Raw genomic sequence first — 21929 nt, 5'->3', positions numbered from 1 at the left:
CCACCCAAACAATGCACCAAAAAAAACAACTCATTATCAAGTCAAGCGTCACGTCACAGGAAAACATCCAAATATTTCCCCTCATCGCTAACGTGCGCCCGGTGGCTGCACTTAGATCATCTTGGCCAATTAAAATGTCATTAGCGCTGTTTATCTGTGGGACCGGAGGCGGCTTTCTGAAGGGATCCCGTAAACATCCATTACCAATTAGCATTTTCATTAACCGGCCTCGCTTGGCCCGACCACTTGATATGCGGCGCTATTTGAATCCTCCCCACCCCTTCTTCTCCTTCCCCGCGGTGCGCACGACTCTAAAAACCCCAGCGGGCACACTGCCACCGAGCGCCGGCGAAGCAATCACAGTAATGGCCGCCGACAGCAGAGTGGTGGGGCCGAAAGCACCGGCGTTAACGTTTTTAATAGTTTGCCTGATTTGCTTTATTTTTTTGCCAACCTCCTCACTTCTGTATTTGTGAAGAGGTTGTGGCCCCGGACCCCTCTGGGGACGGGCTCTGAGGCTCCACGTCGTGACCAGCCTCCAAAAGCTTTCCATCATACGCTGATATGGAAAGTGACCTCGATCGTCCTGGTAACCACGACACTATGGTTAGGGGGCTGCCCTCAATCAGAACATCGGTGTAAAGCGTGTGTAGTATCACAGGAACGGAGTCTTTCTGAGGGCCATCTGAACCCCAATAAGAACGAGAGAGACACAAAGAGGAGAGAGACAGACAGAGACAGAGACAGAGACAGAGACAGAGAGAGAGAGTTAATAGGAGTAACGGTGTCCTATTAATGCTCTACACTCCTCTGAAAATCTCCCTGTCTTTCTCTCCCAGCCAGGTGAGCTGCCAGACAAGCCATCTCCGTCTCCCTCCTGGCGCTGTGCGGACTACATAATTCAACTTGTGTGGAGAACGTTATATTATATATGACACGATTGGATTGGGAGTCAATCTACCAGTGGGTGTAATGAATGGAAGGTGACAGACCTACTTGGTCCAAACTAATGAGAATATGAAATGGGGAGGGGGGGATAGATGGCACTCTTGAGAATGTGCTCAATACTACATTATGCGGCTACTATAATTATGCTTAGACACAACATCAGTACGGCTCATATTTTATAGATTTGACTGCTTGCCTCCAATAGGGGGCAGCGGCGAGACAGGGTCGATGGACCTCCTATGTTTTTGCTGCAATCATGAACTAGGCCAGATGCTTTTATCCCTATGCTGAATAACCTAAATTGACTCTAAACTCTCCTGGCCCGGAACTGAACTAAAACAACCCAAACCATTGACCTAATCTTAGCAGCCTGTAGCTGTAAACATCAATGCATGTTTATCTTTTACCTGACTATATAATTACCAGAAAAATTATCTTTTTGGGTTTGAAATCGATACTAATTTGTTGAGTTTACTTCAAGCAAACTCGAACATGAGGCGAGCACGAGTCGTCTTCTAAAGACAAAGTGAATGCGAGAGCGTAAGCCAACAGCCTTTTGTTTTTGCTAAGCAACAGCCCACCGCCGGCTTCTATAGCATTGAGGGGAACATATGAACCCACTGCTGTTCACTTTTAGATTTTAATTAGCTTTTCAGTTCATTCAACATGCAAAATGATCAAAAGAAAAAAACAAAATTATAGAAAATAAGAGGGGCTCTGGGTGCTGAGCAGTGTTCATGTGTTCGTGTTTAATTAAGCGTGATCCATCTATGCAAGAGGGCCCCGAGATGTTATTAAGAGAACTTCCGACTCACTCGCTAATTAGCGTAGCTTTCTAACACAGTAGCTCCGGCCAGTTAAAAGAAGTTAGTCTGCAGATCATTTACCAAATGACATTATTTTCTGCATCTTGATGAAAACAATGCAAGCTGGTTCCGGCTGCCACCAAAATATATACCAACAGATTGAATTTGAAGCTTAAAACAGAGTTTCAGTGGAAAACTTTCAAAACACAAACAAACAAAACTGCATTGGTAATCATCTGACGGGGTCGGATGTTACCGCGGGGGGGGGGGGGGGGGGGGGGCGGAAACAGATAAACCCAACCCCAGCAAAACATAAACAGCCAATCAAATCCCCGTTTCTGTTCCGGAACTTTCCCGATAACAGCCGACGACGGCGCCTCACGCAGTGACAGCACGTCCTCCTACTGGTGATAACCAGAAAACACAAACAACATGTTGTTGTTGAAGCGATAGACGCGCAGACGCCTTGCCAAAACATCGGGGGGGGGTTGGACGGTGGCAGCGTGGTTGTGTTGGCGGCGGGACGCGTAAACAAAATGTTGTTCTTTATCTCCACGCACCAGCTCTGTCCCCAGGCCACGCCACGGCAAGTGGCTGCCGAGGATTGTGGGTAATCGGCCCGCTGACAGAGGACGGGAGAAAACTTGAGGGCGCGTGCGCCGGTGGGACCGCGACGCGTCGGGACGAGGTCTCTACTTTCATCTTCTCCGGGTTTGTTTTGTTTGGTTTTCTGTTGTTGGCGTCTCTCCATCACTGTCTTGTCCTCCACCACCCTCTCTCTGCTCCTTCCTCCTCATTACCCCTGGCTCCCCCTCCATTTCAACTCAATCACTGTCTCGTCCTCTACAGTCCTCTCTCCCTCTCCCTCTCTCCTTCTAGAAAAACCTGTGTGTGTGTGTGTGTGTGTGTGTGTGTGTGTGTGTGTGTGTGTGTGTGTGTGTGTGTGTGTGTGTGTGTGTGTGTGGACGTAATCGTTTGTTTGTGTTCCCTGCCATAAATAATTAGGCCGATCTCAGGGTCTTCAAAACCCTATAAACATTATGATCTCACTGGTCGGGGGCTGAAATAACACCGCCTTGTTTTGGTGTTCTGACATCTGGCCAAGAGTTCTACCACTACTGCAGTCAAACTCGTAAAGCTCACACCACCTCCTCATCGGGAAGGAGGAGGTGGGTGTTGATAAGATTATGAAACCAAAACAACAACAACAACGACGACAACAACAACAGGCGCATATCTGGCAGGAGGGAGAGAGCAGATAGGTCGTAGCGAGAGGCAGGCAGACTTTTGAAGGGCTTCTGAAATTGTTGCTCAAATGTTGTCTTGAAAAAGGTTCGCGATTGTTGCTCCGGGATTTTGGGAAGCGTTGGGATTTAGAGGTGGAGAAATATGTGTTCCGCCTGAAAACAATTATATTAACGTATTTGTTGTTATGTTTTTTTTATCCTTCCAACCTCTTACAGAATGGCAAACACATCTACAAACAGCTCAGAATGCAGTGTGAAAGCTTTCCTTTGAGTTAGCGTGATGGTTCAACCTGATAGTGTGCTAACAAGATTATGCAATGCGCATTCTGGGGCCCATGATTCCTGTTCGATTTCCGCTCCCATGTCGTTCCCTCTCGTTAAACCCAATTTCCTCTCTCTCTCCAGTGTCCTGTCCATGAAAGCTCCAAATCTATAAAAATACAAATTCCTCAGTCTAATTCAAAATGCCTGATCCCCAACCAAGAACAGTGAGATCGAAGGCAGTTGGATGTGTGTGTGATGCAAGGCTGCGGACAAACCTGACCAAATTCTCATTGTTTGGACAATCAATGGAGCTATTTTAACAAGGAAAAAAACACTTCTCAAACCATTATTTCCGGGCTTGGTAGCAGCAAATGCAGAGGTTCCGTAGTTTCTTAACCGTATGGCTGGATAGACTTGAGACAGGAGGCCAAAACATTATCGTTTACATTTAGGGCATTTATTAGATGCTTGTATCCAAAGTGACTTAAATAAGTCGGTTCAGTATGGATTTTCATAGAACAACTTCGAAGCACTATCAATTGCTAGGTTAACCCATTCCCTGTATATCACAAAGGGATAAGATGCTAGACGATGCTAAGTACTATTTTTAAGTACTAGGACGTGTTTAAAGGAGAATAAGGGAGGAGGGGAGGTGGGGTAAGGAGGGAGGCTATGCAGAGTCCAGTTGAACCCTGAACAAGTGAGTCTTGACTCTCGTGCGACTCTGCAGTCCTGACATCGGCAGGGAGCTCGTTCCACCATTGCGGTGCCAAAACAGAGAAGAGTTGTGACTTTTCTGTTCAACCTTTGCTTGCTCTCAGCGATGGCGTCACCATGCATCCAGCTGAGGCAGTTGAGCGGAGTGCTCGAGCTTGGTTGTGTGGTATGACTAATGCTTGGAGGTAGGCAGGGCCAGTTCCCTTTGACAGCCTTGTAGGCCAGTATCATTGTCTAAAACACCCCAGTTTTCACAACTTTGAACTTGCGAAGCTTAAGGAAGCTAGTGGCTAAATGCTTACCGATAATTTATTCTCCAAATGAATGACAAGATATCACAGAAGTCATTGCTGCTGCAGCACTTTTTTCAAAACAACATAAAGGTGTGCAGGAATATCATCTAAAATCGTTAACCGGTCATTTTTTTTTTTCATGTCGTCCGTGATGCTCCGTCAACCTTTGTGTTTAACGCTCGATTGGCTCGAATGTGAAGCTATCAGAATCGGCACCTCAGCAAGCATCGCAGCGGCATCCCTTGGGACCCGTTATATTAACCACAGAACAAAGCCTTGAATCAATAAAGTCTGGTGTTCGACCCTTCATATATTGAAGCTCTGCGTAAGCAAACTCGGACCACGAGTGGATCTGAACCCACTGACTTTCCCCAAACAGCACTGACTTTCCCCAAACAACGTCCTATTTAGGCTAGCAGTCAGAGTAGAGTGCACTGTGGACGAAGGGAAGTTCTTCTAGAGATAACGTGCATGTTTTTAATATATATATATTATTTTTTTCATCTATAGAACTTCAGTCGACGAAGACTTTCTTTGGTTGACTACAGCCCTAGACACAACACAGCTTACCGTCTAGAGTTTTTATTTTTTTATAAATCGCCGCCGGGCAAATTTAAATCAAACAACACAAAGGGCGACTCACAATACACAACGGTTGGGATTTGATCATGTGAAGCATGTTATAACATACGTCTAAAAGGGACTCTATGAATACAATGTCACATATTTAAATGTATCAAATCAACATTGATTTATTCTATTCAATAAACGTTGGTCTGCAGGGTTCACCGCGTTGCGTTTAGGATTGGCTATTGGCAGTTCACACTCTTGTGATGTCACAAAAGGGGATTGGCTTATCGGCTTACCTTCATACAGCCAATCGCTGAGGCCGTTGAAGATGACGCCCTCCTTGCCAGTGGAGACCAGGCGGATGGAGCGACTCTCCACCGTGGAGCGGTAGTAGATGTTGTTCTCAAAGATGAAGATCTGACGGGGGAGAGAGGGAGGGGGAGAGAGAAGAGAGAGGGAGGGGGGAGAGAGAAGAGAGAGGGAGGGGGGAGAGAGAGAAGAGAGAGAAAGAGAGGAGAAAAAAGGAGAAAGGGAAGGGGAGAGAGAAGTTAGAGAAATAAACAGAGGGAAGGGGAGAGACAGAAATAGAGAGAGACAGAGAGAAGGAGTGATGGAGGGGGGAGCGAGAGAGAGAGCGGGAGAGGGAGGGAGATATAGAGAAAGGGGAAAGAGAGAGGAAGGTTGAGACAGACAGGGAGATAGAGAGAGAGGGATAAATATGGATAATTAGCCCCGGAAATGAATTAATTAGTGAATAAATAACTAAATCAACATTATTTAAGTGAACGCAATAAACCCAGGAACAAAATGGAGACAAATTAGAGGATTAGTCTCTTAATTAAGTAATGTTTGAAGACAATACTCAACTGATTTGTGTCTGTGACATATGAGAAGAGAGTAGGTGAATTAATTAGCACAGTGAAGCTACAACAACCCCCCCCCCCCCTCCACCACCACCAGCACCACCATCCCCAGCACACCTTGGCACGGCTGGCTTCCCCACAACATCCCCTCTCTTACCAGGGCGGAGGGGTCGGTGGGCCGTGACGCCGACACACAGACTCAGGTCCCCTGGGGTGTGAAGGGCACCCCCCCCTCCAGGTTGGGCTGGTCGCTGTTTAGCACTCACATTTCGTAGGTGAAGTCACTGCTAAATAGTGACTCCTAGTTCCACCCCCCATTCCCTAGTTGTTCAGTAGTATTCAAAGTAGTGAACGACTATACGTTTAACCCCCCGCCTCTTTCCGACTCCTTTCACGATTGGGGTTTCAAGTTTGTTTCGCATTTCACGTTTTTTCTTTCTCGTGTGTTTTTTCGCACCTCGCCCTGAACCCATCCCTGGACCCATCCCTGGATGTCTTGACACACAGGCGATACAAGACTCCTGATTCTGAGGGTTTTAACAGCCTGATGGAGGGACCCCGACAGGCGTGGAGGGAGCGAGCGCGGGGAGAGGTCAAACGGCTCAGTCGGAGCGGGTCAACAGACGTCAGGGCGGGGCATGGGTGGGTTTAGTGTCAAAGGGAAACCAATGATGCCGCTTTCACACCAAAAAGAACCGAGAGCCAGTTCCGGGCTGGTGCTAGGGCCAGTTCCAAACTGGTTCCAGCCTTACCCCAGTTAAGAACCGGTTGGTTTCACACCGGCCAGAGCCAGCCATGGAGCCGGCGTGAGCAACGTCATGACGTCACTGCAAACGTCTCGGCTAGTGAGCTTGGACAGAAGCATACGGCCGACATCTTTCTTTATTCTGGGTGGAAATAGTAACATAGTTACGCCATCAAATGCGTTTATGGAAACATTTTTAGCGAGAAATGTGCATTTTACTTTCATAATGTTCGCTCGGAGAATGTGAAGGATGTTTGGTTTGATAGTTATGACGAAGAGGGAACGCTCCGTTCACTTGCATGGACATGGACTCATCTGGCTGCGTTGGCGCGTTGACGCGTTGAACCACCACACAATAGGCGCGCAGAAGAACCCTCGCGCCAGTTTCAAACACAACAACAACAATTTCGTCTTCGATTCAATCCGTGTATGGTTCGTTCCTTGAATATTCGATTTAAAACAAAATCAGAAAAAAACAAAAAAGAACCATACACGGATTCACGTCCATTGTTTACTTCGGTGTTTTAAAAAATGCCGGTCTTCGTTGGTCTTCCTGTTTATGAAGGTACGGATAACTCCGCCCCCTGCCCCCGGCGTAAAAGCGGTTCTAGTTCTAGCCCAGCTCTAAAGTGGGGCCAGAGTTGAACCGGTTTTTAGGGGCCGGAGCCGGTTCTTTGGCGGTGTGAAACCAAAGCCCTGGCCCTAGCTCCGAACTGGCCCGGAACCGGCCCCGATTTTGCGGCGGTGTGAAAGGGGCATGAGAGGGATGGAAGCAAGGATCACTGGATTCTGAGGATTTTGGAGTGATTTAGAAGGATGCGTAAACTCTTGTTTAAACTCGTGTTGGGATTATGGATTGGGATTCATCTCGCTCTGAGGCATTCCAGGTAATCTGAAACATTTTTAATGCATTGCCATGGATATCCGCTCGGGAAAAATCAAACACTCCAGAACTCAACGCTGGTTTGCTCACAGAAGGAAGTTGCTAGGTTCGAAACCCCAATGTCTGCCCCTAACCCCTACTCGCTTCTTAATGACGTATGTTGCCATGGACGACATCTTAATCATATGACTGATAGAGTAAACAAAAACGGACTTCAACTGTAGTAGTGATTTACGCAGGTGTGAATGGAGGGTTCAACCGGGGGATGATGGGAGTTGTAGTTCTCACCAGCTGCTGGCCGTGGGGTCCCCAGCCGGCGTACTGCAGTTGGGCGTTCCTCACTTCTGGAGGGTTGAGGTTCCAGGTCTCCCTGAAAAGACACACATACAGACACAGACACAGACACACACACACACACACACACACACACACACACACACACACACACACACACACACACACACACACACACACACACACACACACACAGAAGTCAAAATGCTGATAATAAATGCAACACAAACACAAATTGATAAATACACACACACACACACACACACACACACACACACACACACACACACACACACACACACACACACACACACACACACACACACACACACACACACACACTAAAACACACACACACACACACTAAAACACGCTCAGACATATACACACATACACAGTCTACTGCAGTGAGAAAGCTGAATAGTTTACAGGTGCATCCGTTACATTGCCTCTCTGCCCCGGAGCCACTTGTCCCTGTATAGGAAGTGCTGTGTAGAACAAGGGGGCCTTAAGACCCGCCACAGGCCCTCCAATGCCTTTGTGGAGTTGTTGAATTAATGAGGTCATCACTACTGGAGGGCTGATGGTCTGCTAGCCGCCACCAGGTGGCAGCACACCTATAGAGCTGGACCACTGAATTTAAGTGTGGCGGCTAAGGGAGTCCAAGGGCCTCTACGAATTCTCTTTTTTGCATAGGTAATTTCCTTTCCTATGGAGAAGAACCGAAAGTGCTTGGAGGAAAGGTGGTTCGAATTCTAAAATTGCTTAGGAAAGGAGCCTCGATGCCTCCTTTAACCCTCATTTAGCATAGGTTACTACTGAGCAAGCTTTGCGAAAGGAAAGGAGATAGTGGTATCCGCTAATCCTTTACGGCGGCAATATTTAAAGCAACACGCCACCGACGAAGTTTACAGACACTACGCGAAGACGCATGAGAGACGCAGTGAAGCAGAAGAATAGAAGAGAAGAAAATACAATTGATAATATGCCTAATGGATACCAATTCCAGAAACATCATTATTTGAATATAAATGAATTCATTTATTGCTTGTTAGTAAGCACATACATATACCATAAGAAATAAAAATGCCAACTTCACATTTAAGAAAGACTACTGGGGGCAGTTCATTTCAACATCAACATGAGTTTAGCCTCTTTTTTTTCCACATGTGAATTGGAATTCAAGTGGGCTTAAATATCCCCGTTGGCCAATAACACCACTTGCCCACTGCATCCTTCGGATCCGCCGCGTGTATGATTCTCACTGTTGGCGATAACCTGATTGAAATCAATAGCCTACGACAAGAACGCATGGATCTAAGAGCGCTTGTTGTAGTCAATCTTCGGAAAATTGTAATTTCACACTAGAGACGCTAGAGGTCGTCAATACCCGCCGTCGCGCAATGGCGTCGGTTAGGAGAAATCTAATCTAATCGAATTCATTTCAACCAGCGCTGTCGTTTCCTACGTTCGAAAGGACGCACCTTTTCATCTCTCCTTGACCCGATGACGTTTTCCACAAAGGTTAAGGAAAGGAGGCATAAAGGTTTGGAGATTTGACTATTCGTAGAGGCCCCAAGGTTTTCATGGAATATCTAATAATATATAAGATATTTCCCTTGATGTATTAGTATTAGGTTTAGGCATTAGAGAAAGGTTGGTTCAATTCAAGTAGGCTATATGGTTGTGGTGATGTAAGGTTGGGTACAAGTTTAAAATAGTATATGTAGTCAGAAGATGAGTTCGAGGTAGACACCGTTACATCGCAGACGGCTCGAGTATTATTGGGTTTGCTTTTTCAAATGGTATATTCAGGGTTTATGATACCTCATGTCTCAGTATGTTCTTCTGAAAATGGGGGCAAACCAGGACATTTCAATGTGGGTAGTTGCACTAGAATACAGCATCAAGCTAATTGGATACTCACGGAGTCTCCAGGCTGCAAATGATGTAGAAGGCTGTGTAGGAATACTGGTATACCTGGGGAACAGAGGATTCACATATCCATACAGTCATTCACTCAGAATTCTAACTCAAAAGTCGGTGTTCTCCTAGCTCATTTAGATTATTTTTGATCGCCTGTCAAGAGGTAAAGTATAGCATTAGACATATTTGATCAGGAAGCTAATATCCAGTGCTAGCCCGTTGAGAATACATTGGAGACCTTTAAAATAGATACGTAGACGGAGCCCCATTGAATGCTCCGTTGCTACGATACGCCAACACTGGTCTGTTAACAAATAAGGTTACTATTAAGTAAATGGGAGAGCTGCGTTTCTACTGGAACCAAAACTTTGAATATATTATTCAATATTATACTGTATATATTTTACGTAACCATGTATTTTTACCCCATGTAGATAATACACCCTTGAACAAAGACACTCATGGAAATCCGTTGGGCTCAAGCTAAAGTTCAATCAGGAGGACGACATTCCCCTTCTGTTTATAATCTATCTACGTCTGGTTTCACGTTCCCACGCTGTCATTGCAAGCCCCTCCCCTTCATCTCTCAACCAATCAGGACCTCACGCATTAGCAGGCGTGCGATTGTGCGCCGTCGCACGATTCCTCAGTGCATAATAACATCTCTCATTCATGCTTGTCGCTGGTCTGCTGTTCTCATTGAGACTCATTGCAGGCCTCCTCCGTCCCCTCCACCTCTGGGATTAGGCTCCACCCGACTGCGGAGAAAGAGATTACATCCTCCAGGGCAGAGGCACTCCATCCACAATCACACCACCACCAGCGTCTAGACACCATAATGAGGGAATCCTATCCCGGCATACTTCATGGATCCATCTTCCCCTTGAAGAATAATTTGATGGGAGTCGGATCGCCAAATGTGTCGTCAGTGAATCTCATGGTTCCTTTTAAATACTGGTCTCTCCTGATGGAACGTGACTTTTCATCCAGAAGAAACGCAGCTCCCCCGGTTGCTTGTATTTGTTAGCAGGCCAGTCTTTATGGCCTCGACGTTGACGTACGATCCAAAGGCCGATGCGGTGCCTATATATATATATACATGGCTATGTTTGGGCCACCGGTGTGTTGTCGTTAGTGTTGCCTCTCTGCACTCGTCTCTGTGTTGCCCGATATTGATGTTTTTCTCTCTGCTGGGATACGTTTCCCCTGCTGCTAGCTTGGCTGCATGATAATGGCGCTAGCTGAATGCCTATGATGCTATCTGATGCTAATGGTTAATTATCATTCATGTTAATGACTGCTAGCACGGATGAATGTAAATGGGGCTAGCTGAATTAAAATTATGTTAGCTGAATGCTAATGATGCTAGCTTAATGCTGAGGATGCTAGCTACGTAACCTTACATCGTCGGGACCGCCTCGAGGTAAGGTCGTGTTATAACCCCTCTGGGATCGGCTTGGCACCAATATGTACTGCCATTTAGAGAAGGGAATTCCTTCCCCTCCCTGAAGCTATTACGCTAATGGGTAGCTAATGCTAAGTCTATGTTCACTCATGTATGAATAATGAATAATATATGACATCATATATAACAATTCTACATATATATATATATATATATATATATAAATATATATAGAATATATATATATATAATAGTGCAGTTCAGGTAGGAATAATACCGTGGAACATTGATAGAGCTAAATGTGTTTGAGACGTGTGTGTGAATGTGTGTGTGTACGTGTGTGCGTTCTTGGGTGTGTGTGTGTGTGCTTGTGCGTGCAGAGCATGTATGTGTACACAGATTAGAAAAGGAGATCAGGAATGGTGGAGAAATAACAGCACCAATATATACACACGTACCGACACACACACATACATAAAACAAATACACACACACACACACACACACGCACACACAAAACAAATACACATAGAATAAATAGTCTTCTTTGTCACCTATTGCGAGTGTTTGTTTGTCGACACATTGTACTCGACTCTACTTGTTCTGGGTAGATGATTACATCAGTCAACAACCCTCCTTTCTCACACACAGCCATACGTAAGTGTGCCTGTGTGTATGCGTGTGTGTCTTCACCACCACCTTCTTTACAACCACCACCACCTCCTCCATCATCACCACCTCCCTCACATTCATCACTTTCACAACCTCCACACAAGCATCACTTCCAACACAACCTCCTCTACCTCCACCACCACGACCACCACCTCCTCCTCCTCTACCACCACCACCACCACCACCACCTCCTCCTCCTCCACCACCACCACCACCATCTCTATCTCGACCACCACCTCCTCCACTATCTTCACCATCACCAGCTCCACCACCATAACCAGCACCGCCTCAATCTCTACCACCACCATCCCCTTCACCACCAATTCCTCCACCTCCTCCACCACCACCATCACCACCTCCACCATCACCACCTCCTCCTCCACCACCACCACCACCACCACCATCTGTACCTCGACCAACCCCACCTCTGCCAGTTTCTTCACCACCACCATCACCTTCTCCTTCATTACCTCCATCTCTACCACCACCTCCTCCACCACCACCACCACCACCACCACCACCACCACCACCATCTCCTCTTCCACCACTATCTCCTTCACTACCTCCTCCACCACCACCACCACCACCACCAGCACCATCTCCTCCTCCACCACCTCCTCCTCCTCCTCCACCTCCTCCACCATCACCACCACCTCCCCCCCCGGCCCGGGGCCTTACCGGGGCTACGTTGTAGGCCAGCAGCACGTGCTTCATGTCGGGGGACACCTCATAGCGGCTCGCCTTGTACATCTCCTGCCAGGACAAAAACACACAACCATTTAACCGTGCGCAGAGCTTATTTACTCATTACTTCCGCTTTCTTTCCATTAGCGCCGCTGCCGCGTCTCACGCTAAATGACGTGCATTTGACGGATGGCGAGGAGAGTTGCCGCCGCGGCGGACGGAGAATTAATCAGGACGCAGTGAGCGTAACACTCGGCGACGATGATGAAAGTAATGTTGTGTGTCGTGGTGCCCGCGTCCCCCCAGAGTCTGACACAAAATATAATCAGAATTGTATTAATATCTACTGTAAATATGGATGTGTTCATAACCCAGCCAACCCCCAAATAGTCGTCCCCCCCCCCCCCATGATGCACCGGCAGATGGGGAAAGGCACTCGGTGATGATGGATCACGTGTTCTTTGGTTCCTAACGCGAAGCGACTCTGAGGGACGGAGATGTGCTGACGGAGAGAGAAAGCCTTTCATTTAACTCATGGCTACGCGCTCTCTGTTTCACAGTCGGGGGATTACAGGGAGCCAATGAGGAAAGCATGAGGGGTCAGTGGGAAACAAAGAGAGAGAGATGGATGGATTGTAAAACTTACAAACTTCTTGTTGTGGACCAGGACGACCCTCTCTTGGGTGTCCACGTTGAACTTGACAACGTCACCCTCTCGGGTTCGATACAGGAGTTCATTGCCTGCAGAGAGAGAGAGCGAGAGCGAGAGCGAGAGAGAGAGAGAGAGAGAAAGAGAGCGAGAGCGAGAGCGAGAGCGAGAGCGAAAGCGAGAGAGAGAGAGAGAGAGAGAGAGCGAGCAACAAGGGACAAACAAGAGGGATAGCAATTAGAAAAAGCATGAAGGAAGTGCATGAATATTAATGCATAAATGTGATGCAAAGTCACTGTTATTCATTTAAAAAAGAAGATAACAGATTTCTGTGTTCAACTTGGGTTGAAGGTTGTTTGTCGGACAACAACAGACAAAGAATCAAATCCAACAAAGAAGAATAAAGGATAAAACCCAACCAGTTCTGAAGGTTCCTTTAAAAAACACTGGCGTCCCTCGTTCACCTTCACTCCGCGCACGCCTCTCTCGCCCCCCCCCCCCCCCCCCCCCCCCCCCCCCAAACCCATCAACATGGTGTCCGGCTGCGGTGCTGAAGGATTGAGGTGCTCTGACGTGCGCAGGGCGCGGCGAGGTAATTAGCAGCGGGAGATTGGGAGTGCGGGCGTGTCTCTGGATCCTCCAGCGTGTCTAATTGTCTATTAGGCTGATTCTCCATCACTGAGTCCCCAGCTACCCCACGTGCCCAGAGACTCAGACCTCTGTCAGGATGAACGAAGGGTCTGTTGTAAATACATGAATAAATCATAGGGATAAGGAGGGGGGAGGGAGGGGGGAGAAAGGCGGGGGTGTAGTCTCTGGGACACACTGTCATTGAAGAACCAAGATAAAGTGCAGGTGCAGACAATATTCTGGTCCTTCTAACTTTTGATGGTTAGTTCATCTTCACCACTTTTCTTCCTTGCACCTTTTTTGGAGGTGGTTTGTGTGTGTGTGTGTGTGTGTGTCTGTGTCTGTGTCTGTGTCTGTGTCTGTGTGTGTGTCTGTGTGTGTGTGTCCATTCGCCCATCCATCCATCCCTCCCTCCCCCAATCCACAAATCCACCTTTCAATCCACTTACCCATCCATATCTCTGCATCCCTCCCACCCCTCCCCCCCTATTCCCCTCCCTCCCTCAATCCCTCCCTCGCCCTGCCTTTCTCCCTCACCCCTCTCTCCCTCCCTCAACATTTCTCAGTCATATTTACCATCCTCCAGGTATCCCAGCAGAGCTTTAAATCCTACCCAGCATGCACTTCTCCAGGCAGCGACTCCTACAGATGTCTACCCCCTCCCCCCCCCCCTCTCCTACTCTTTCCCAGCAGCACCCTGGACACACCCACGCTCACAGGGGGGGGTGACTGCAGTGGCCCCGCCCCCTTTGCCCTCATTGGCTAAATTGACCCCAGGCCCCAAAAAGACATGACCTGTCATTTTCAAATTCATTTAAAAAATATATATATGTTGTTAGGGTGTTACACCCTCATTGGGTCTGTGCAGGGCACTGCCTGGTTGTCTTGCGTCGGCATCTATGTTTCTCAAACTCCCTCGCCCGAGGTGTTGTTTTTAACTGTGATCTCTTTTATTAATACAACCTCCAGCCCAGGGCAAGTCTGCTGCCCCTACACACCCAGAGAGAGATGGAGGGAGGGCGAGAGAGACCTTGTAAAAATTAGCTTTTAGAAGTGGATTTATCTTTATCTCAACCTTGTCTGATAACACAACAATGCATTAGTTGGATCTATAACACATGACTTATGATGAAGTTGATCTGCAGTCACATGTTTTTTACCAAAATCGTTTCAGATCTTCATCTGAAAGCGCGTTGAGCCCATATATTCTCTCTGGAAGCGAGCCCTGACAGAAAACCAGGAGACAATTATGACGGCAGATTTTTACCTCACGTACAGTTGGATCAGATTGGCATGTTACTCAAAACCAGAAACAATGCAATCAGTTTAAGAACCGCAGTACACGGTGAATCGGTATCTGTAAGGTGTTCACCCCCTAACACCACCTTCCTGTTTTTACCCCACCAGAGTTTCCCCTTCTAACTTATTATAAACGACACTTCCCACGGTGCTGAAAGTGACGCATTATAACGTTTAAACTCTTATAGTCTGGCGGCAGGCAGCCATATGCTTGGCGGTGCCATGGGTTTTAAAACGACGTTCCAAGCGAGCCATTTTCCCGCTGTACGCTGACAAGTTAATTAAATACCTTGAGTACCTACACCGGTAAGCACTGCTTTAAAGAATAATTATTCCAGTCAATGCCGGTTGACCCTGCCAATGGCACCATGCCATTGTTCCAACTGCCTTGAGTTTTCTTTTGTCCTGCGGCTGCGTTCCAACTGACTCATCGTTCCTCTCTCGCCGCCTTCTAGGAATTCCTCGCATTTTCCGGAAGGACTCTCATCCATCCAGAAGGAGTGTAGGCTACCATGGAGCCCCCCTCTACACTAGCCATGGGGGAACTACGTCTGGTCAGGTCAACTGTATTTGTCTAGCCCTCCATCCCAGACACCCCCTAACCCTGCAGAGCCCTTTAAAGGCCACGGAAAAACTGCCAAACCCCAGAGGGGAGAACCCTGGAAAAGGAACACAGAAGAAGGTTCAACAGTCAAACCCGGTGGGGAGCGACTACGAAGTCCTAATCAGGGATGAAGACCTGGGCCATGTAGAGGTGTTATTACTCAGTGTTCTCGTGGAGATTTCCCCCCAGCCCTGTTTGACCAATTACTCCCTAGTACTATTTAGTCCCTTTTATCCAAAGGGACTTACAGCGTGTTAGGAACTTGTCTTCAAGGAGGGATGGAAACCAGGAGTCAAACAGCCCAACCATGACAATATCATCCCCCCTTTTGTGCATTGAATGATATGGTCTGTTTGTGTGTGTGTGTATGTGTGTGTGTGTGTGTGTGTGTGTGTGTGTGTGTGTGTGTGTGTGTGTGTGTGTGTGTGTGTGTGTGTGTGTTTTACGGGTCGTTCGGCAGGGCGTGGAGGAAGAGGCCAGGAGCTAGGGTTGAGTTATAGTTCGTGTCAGCGGCTAGCCTCCTGCGTCGTAGCGCCGTAAATCTCCGCTCCTTGGGCTCCATCCAGCCATTAAATGAATAGACGTTCATTAAATATGTAACAGGATCCTAATTGTAAAACGAAGAAGAAGAAAGAAATCCTCCATCTTGATAATCAGGAGCAGGTTCCATGGTTTCTTTTTAATTTCCTCTTTGATCATTTTTCTTTATATTTCTTTACGCAAGTATTTTTTATTTAAATGTGCAATCGAAATTCCATAGAAACAGGGCGCCTGACAGAGATGGTCCAGGGAAACACAATCTGTAAGATGTGCATGACACAACAAAAGGGTTAAGTAAGTATTAAGTAAGTATAAGCGAGTGAGCGAAATTAGGTTAACAAATGAACAAGTGGACAAGTGAAAGAAAACAACAACAAAGGTGCACGTGAAAAAGTGCACTGAGCAGAGCGGAAGGATCCTTCTCCTTCCGCTCTGCTCAGTGCACTTTTTCACGTGCACCTTTGTTGTTGTTTTCTTTAAAAGAGAGACTGAGTAAAGAGAGACTGAAGGAGAAGAGCGCCACAGGTGACCCCCCCTCCCCCCTCCCCCCGGCCCCCCTCCCCCCCTCCCCTCGGCCCCCCCTCCCCCCCGTCACGTCCCCCGGCCCCCCGTCACGTCCCCCAGCCAGAGATCGATGGTAATCAACCAGGCGGGTCACACCGCCCGCGGCCCGGCCCCTGGACGCCACGCGTCTGCGGCTACGCCTTGACAAGGCGGTCAGGGTTCATGCTCTGTTTCTGTTGTGTTAACCTTCGACCCCGGCAGCGCTGGCACAGCCAGCGGGAGGGGGGGGGGGGGGGGGGGGGTCGCCGGAGAGCCGATGAGTGTCGGCGGGAGCGCCGCTGTGAGCCGGAATAACGGACTAAATAAATACACATTCTCGTGGTGTTTGCGAGGATCCCCTTTCCTTTTTTCTGTGAGCAGCAGCAGATTCTCCCGTCCTGCTGGGCGCCCGGCCCTCGCTGACGCAACAAAGAGCCGGGAAGCTTTTGTGTTGGCAGCGATAAGACGCTGGAAGAGGATTCAAAGGATTGTGGGTCTATTACATGGATACTGCGTGTTCAGCGCACATCAGAGAAAGGAACAGTCACGGCCTCGCTTCGCACACACACACACACCCAAAAGAGGGCCTCGGAGGATCCTCTTTTCAAAAGAAGCCCTCGGCATTCTGGGTATTTCGAGGGATCCTGGGTATTTCACTAATAACCAAGTGAAATCATGTGAACCGTCTGAATGGTCCATCCATCCGTCTCCTTCATCATCCATGGATCATCCATGGATCAATAAGCGATCCATCGACCAGCTATTTAAACCTTTCAGTGCAACGTGCCTCGGTCGAGGGCTGGTATTTCAACCATGAGCAAGGCACACGTTGATGCTAAATGCAACGAAGCGGTTCACGGTACCACTGGACAACATGTTGATCCTGATCATGACTGCCTGCCCACCCCAAGCGACCCAAGGGAGCGTGTTTTGAAAGGCTTTTCAAATAAACAACGTAGAAAGGGTTGTATGTTATGACACTAATACCGCTTTCTTTGCCAGTGTAAATTAGCAACCTCCCGTGCGCTGAGGAGGTGATGGCCTGTGGAGAGAGATACGTGTGTTGACGTTTATAATTGGCCTTCCACACCTAGCCCTGGTGGTTACCTTCGGAGACCATCCCGATCCAGATATTCACCTTTGAGTCTCGCATCAGCCTAGCTTTGGCTGGGATGATGTCCTACAGATATCCAAATATGGGCGCAACCTTACGATGTTCAAGCCCAATTAGAGCGACGCACTTTGCTCTCATCGGTCGTGCCAAATTCAGTTGGAGGTCTCTAATCTGAGAAAAGCCTTCCCTGCAGATTTCTGTCCATCTTTTGTCATCGTTATTCACTCTATTTCAGATAGAACCAGTTTGGATTGCTACCCCCTTTCCAAGAGTGCCACCATTGTTTATTTAATTGGTCACTTGTTGTTGGTCGTGAGCTGAAACTCTCTCCCCTGTGAGCTGAGGGGTCTGAGCGTTTTTATATTTTTGGACAAGGCTTCAGACGGGATCGAGGCCAGACCGACACGCAGAGAGAAACAGAATGTGATCTCAGCCATCAGACTGCCTCACCAGGCTATCTGGAAGCACATGCTCGCTGAAAAGGCAGAGCTTTCTTGCCACCACAAGTGTGTGTGTGTGTGTGTGTGTGTGTGTGTGTGTGTGTGTGTGTGTGTGTGTGTGTGTGTGTGTGTGTGTGTGCGCGCGCATGCAACTGCACACAGACATGCGCCCACACACACACAATAAATCGATGAAGCTATCACCGCGGTATATCGCTCCAATCCCTTTCATTTGGGAATGTGGATGGGTGTTAGAGTCAATGAGTTCATCGTTTGAAAAAGGTTTATGCCTTCAGAAACTGGGACATTGTAGATAATAAATAATCCAAATCCATTACTATTCTGTTATGCAAGATGATGACTCTGCATGTATTTACCGAGTTTCCAATAAGCCAAAACGCTCCTTCTCTCTGGGCTCATTGTTTAAAACATGGTGGTCAGTAAAGAGACCAGTGAACGAGCAGAACCAGGTCGGCCATTAGGAAACAACAGACCTCGAGGCTACAGCATGTGGCCCCAGGCCCCCGGAAGGGAGGGACACTTGCCTCTCAGCCGCCAGAGAGAGAGAGAGAGAGAGAGAGAGAGAGAGAGAGAGAGAGAGAGAGAGAGTCGGTGAGTCAGTGAGTGAGTGACAGGTAGAGAGAGAGAGAAGGATGACAAATAGAAGTGGCTTGGGCATAAAATGAAAATATAGAAAGGAAATAATGTGGCATATGTGTGAAATCAGCGGGGGCTACCGACTGTGCAATTATCGTCAGTGGTGAGAGCTAGCGCCGCCACGGCGACGGGACATGCGCGGAATGCTGATGAGCCGTTTAGCGGGAGCGCGAGGGAGCGCCCAGGAGTCAAATTGGACACATCACTCGGCTTTAAAAGGTGATGAAGCACAGAGGACGGCGGGCGCAGGCGGGCCGGTTACGGACGGCGAGACCCTATAGGAGCTTTTCCATTAAGCTAGCCGGCTACCCTGAAACATCAGAGCCGTTATGATTGGACGAGGTCCGTTTGGACTGTGCAGGAGGATTTCCGATGAAGTGGCTCTACCCAGCGTCAAAAAACAGACCTTGAAAAACAAAACCAATTATTTACAACAACAACAACAACAACAAAACAACCATTAAATCTCAAGCCCTTTCCAGGAATGAAAGCGCATTCTCCGAATGCTAGAGGTCTTTCTAACCGCACATGGCTCGAACCATCCGGTTCAGTTAATAACTAACCCAAATAAAAAGATGATGGAACTTGTAATTGCAATTCCTCCGCAGTTCTCCGACTATCCATCACCCATCCGACTACATATCAATCTGGCGGCCCTCCCTCTATCACTCATCACGCTGTCTATCTATCATCACTGTACCCATCCACCCATCATGCATCCCATCTTCTCTCCCATTCCTCTCTGTTTTTTCGATTTCCCCAAACCCCCATCTTCCTCGATCCCACAGCCGACAGAGGCTGAGGCAGAGAGGGCCGGGTTGTGATGAGTCCATCTAACGATGTTCTGCTCCATGATTCTAAACCCCGACCCCCCTCTGGTTCACCATTTCCTCTTGAAGCCACTGATCAAACGTCTAAATATGTCTCCATCACCGGCCCTGTGATGCTAAAGTCGAGATCTGTCCAGACGGTTCCTTTTGAAGTGCAACACCATCATTCTAAGCTAACTAGACTAGACATGTTTATATTTACTGCACTCGCGAAGACCATTGGAGGAACTGCCCAGTTATGACTTTGTGTAGATAAACTATAGCATCCTCTACACCTTTATACAACCTGTGTATCCTCTCTTCAAAGTACTTTATTTGTCATTGCCATAAAGACAACGAGACAGTAGAGGCAACCAGACTTACACAGCTAAATAATAATAAATAACAATTAATAAATAGATTCATAAATATCATACATAAAATAATAATAAAAATAATAAAAGCAATATATCTCCATGTCTCCATATTAAGGTGCATCAAGTCTTAGAGTGCAGTCCATGGGGGGCAGGGAGGGCTGGGCCGGGGGCGGGGGGAGATGAAGGGGGGTGGGGAGTGGGCTGGTCAAGCTGTTGAGGAGCCTTATTGCACAGGGATAGAAGCTCTTTGCCATCCTGGAGGTGCGTGCCTTTTTTGATCTGAACCTTTTCCCTGACGGGAGTAACAGGAACAGATGATGGGCAGGATGAGAAGGGTCTGTGAGGATGCGTTTAGAGCGCTGCAGGCAACGGGAGGAGGAGATGGACAAGATGTCGGGCAGCTCTACTCCAATGATCCTTCCCGCTGTTTTAATCAGCCTCTGGATGGCTGCCTGCTCCGCCTTTGTACAGCCGAGTCAGCTGTTCTGTCGGCCCGGTAGACGGTGCGGCCTGCTAGCTGGATAGCTGCGTCTGGTGTGGTGCTGTCTAACCACGTCTCGGTGAAGATCATGCAGCAGCAGCGAGTCAAAGTCCTCTGTGCTGTGAGTCGAAGTCTAATCTCGTCCAGTTTATTCCGTATTGAGCGAACATTGGCTAGGAAGATTGAAGGACTCTTCTCTGACCTACGGACAGAAATACTGTCGGTAGACCTACAGACTCATTATACTCGTGTTTGTCGCTGATTTTGGGTTCCAGGGGGTACGGGGTGTCAGAGTCAGTGTCTGTGTCTTGTTTCCTGTTTAATGAAGCCCAATAAAGACCGTACCAGAGTGTGGTTATGAGGGCCGTCTGTCGAGAGCAGGCTCCCCATGTTCTGCTCTGGGGGCCGCAGTGAGGGCCCCCCTGACGTTCCACGACGTGGAGCAGATGTTGTGTGCTAGCCTCCAGATGTGAACACTGAGCAACGTCTGTTTCGGCGTTAGCAAAGGACCGCTGATGTGTGAACATGATAAACGTCGTAGCCCACTGAACGGTTTGCGGCGCGGCGTTAAACAAGAACAAAGGGAAAAAAACTGGTCACATGGGACGTGGTTACTTCCTGATGTCCATATGGGGACCCGAGGTTCAGGGGGAGCACCGCGGCAGAGGGGAACCTGGTGTCTGGGGGACAGGATGGAGAATGGCTTCTGTCTTACCCTGAATACTGCACACTGCGCAAACAAGGGCAGGGTTTCCGAATCAACAGATTAACCCCGAGATTGTCTGTCGGGATTACTGGGATTTTTGGGATTACTGGAGTGCGTGAGGCTAATGGTTACTTCTGGGACAGAATGTCTTTTAGATCATTGGTTCTCAAGCTGTGGTGTGCGTACCACTGCTGGTATGTGTGCGCTATTTTGTGGTATGCAGAGGAATCTCCTAAAAAATAATGAAATCCCTTTTTTTTTTAAAACATGATATTATTAAGATACTAAAACAAATCAATATACCGTAACCATCAAATGATTAAAATGGGAGTCAAAAATAAGTTTTCCTATGCCTGTAATATTTGTGTTTCAGTGTCAGCCTGCTTCGTAATCGGGTTATATATATGGCTCCTAACTGAAATATTTGCAAGAGAAGTGCGGATCAGGAGGATAATATTTCAATCTGTAAATAAATTAGGGGACGGCATTGAACCGAGGCCAGGTGCTACCGGTGGCTGCAGCAGCAGTAGTGAAGTCTCAGCAGCACCTGCTAGCACCAATTTGGATTAAGATGGAGAGGGACGGAGAGACTAGGCTGCAGTGTGAGGTATGTGTGGATGTTCTTAGCAATGAAACCATTACACCCTCCCATCTCAAACAGCATCTTACAACCAAAACAGCAGCGCTGTAAAACAAACCAGTCAATTTTTTCCTAAGAATTGTGACGGATTGAAGCAGTCCAAGTTGACGATTCAATAATCAG

General features: G+C 47.7%; 1 protein-coding gene across 5 annotated transcripts in view; it reads right to left on the bottom strand.

Annotated features, from left to right (window-relative positions):
• The window catches only part of dpp6a (dipeptidyl-peptidase 6a), a 170519-nt gene that overhangs the window by 13771 nt on the left and 134819 nt on the right, over positions 1–21929 (bottom strand). For all 5 annotated transcript variants that reach the window (XM_030348975.1, XM_030348977.1, XM_030348972.1 and 2 more), the window contains 5 exons: positions 12964–13058; positions 12312–12386; positions 9558–9610; positions 7625–7706; positions 5142–5262 (listed from right to left, as the gene is read on the bottom strand). In XM_030348975.1, coding sequence (XP_030204835.1) covers positions 5142–5262; positions 7625–7706; positions 9558–9610; positions 12312–12386; positions 12964–13058 — 426 coding nt within the window. The remainder of the gene's footprint in view (positions 1–5141; positions 5263–7624; positions 7707–9557; positions 9611–12311; positions 12387–12963; positions 13059–21929) is intronic.

The sequence above is a fragment of the Gadus morhua genome, chromosome 23 (genome assembly GCF_902167405.1).
Source record: "Gadus morhua chromosome 23, gadMor3.0, whole genome shotgun sequence".
Taxonomy (NCBI): Eukaryota; Metazoa; Chordata; class Actinopteri; order Gadiformes; family Gadidae; genus Gadus; species Gadus morhua.
This window is presented reverse-complemented; position numbering and strand designations above follow the sequence as displayed.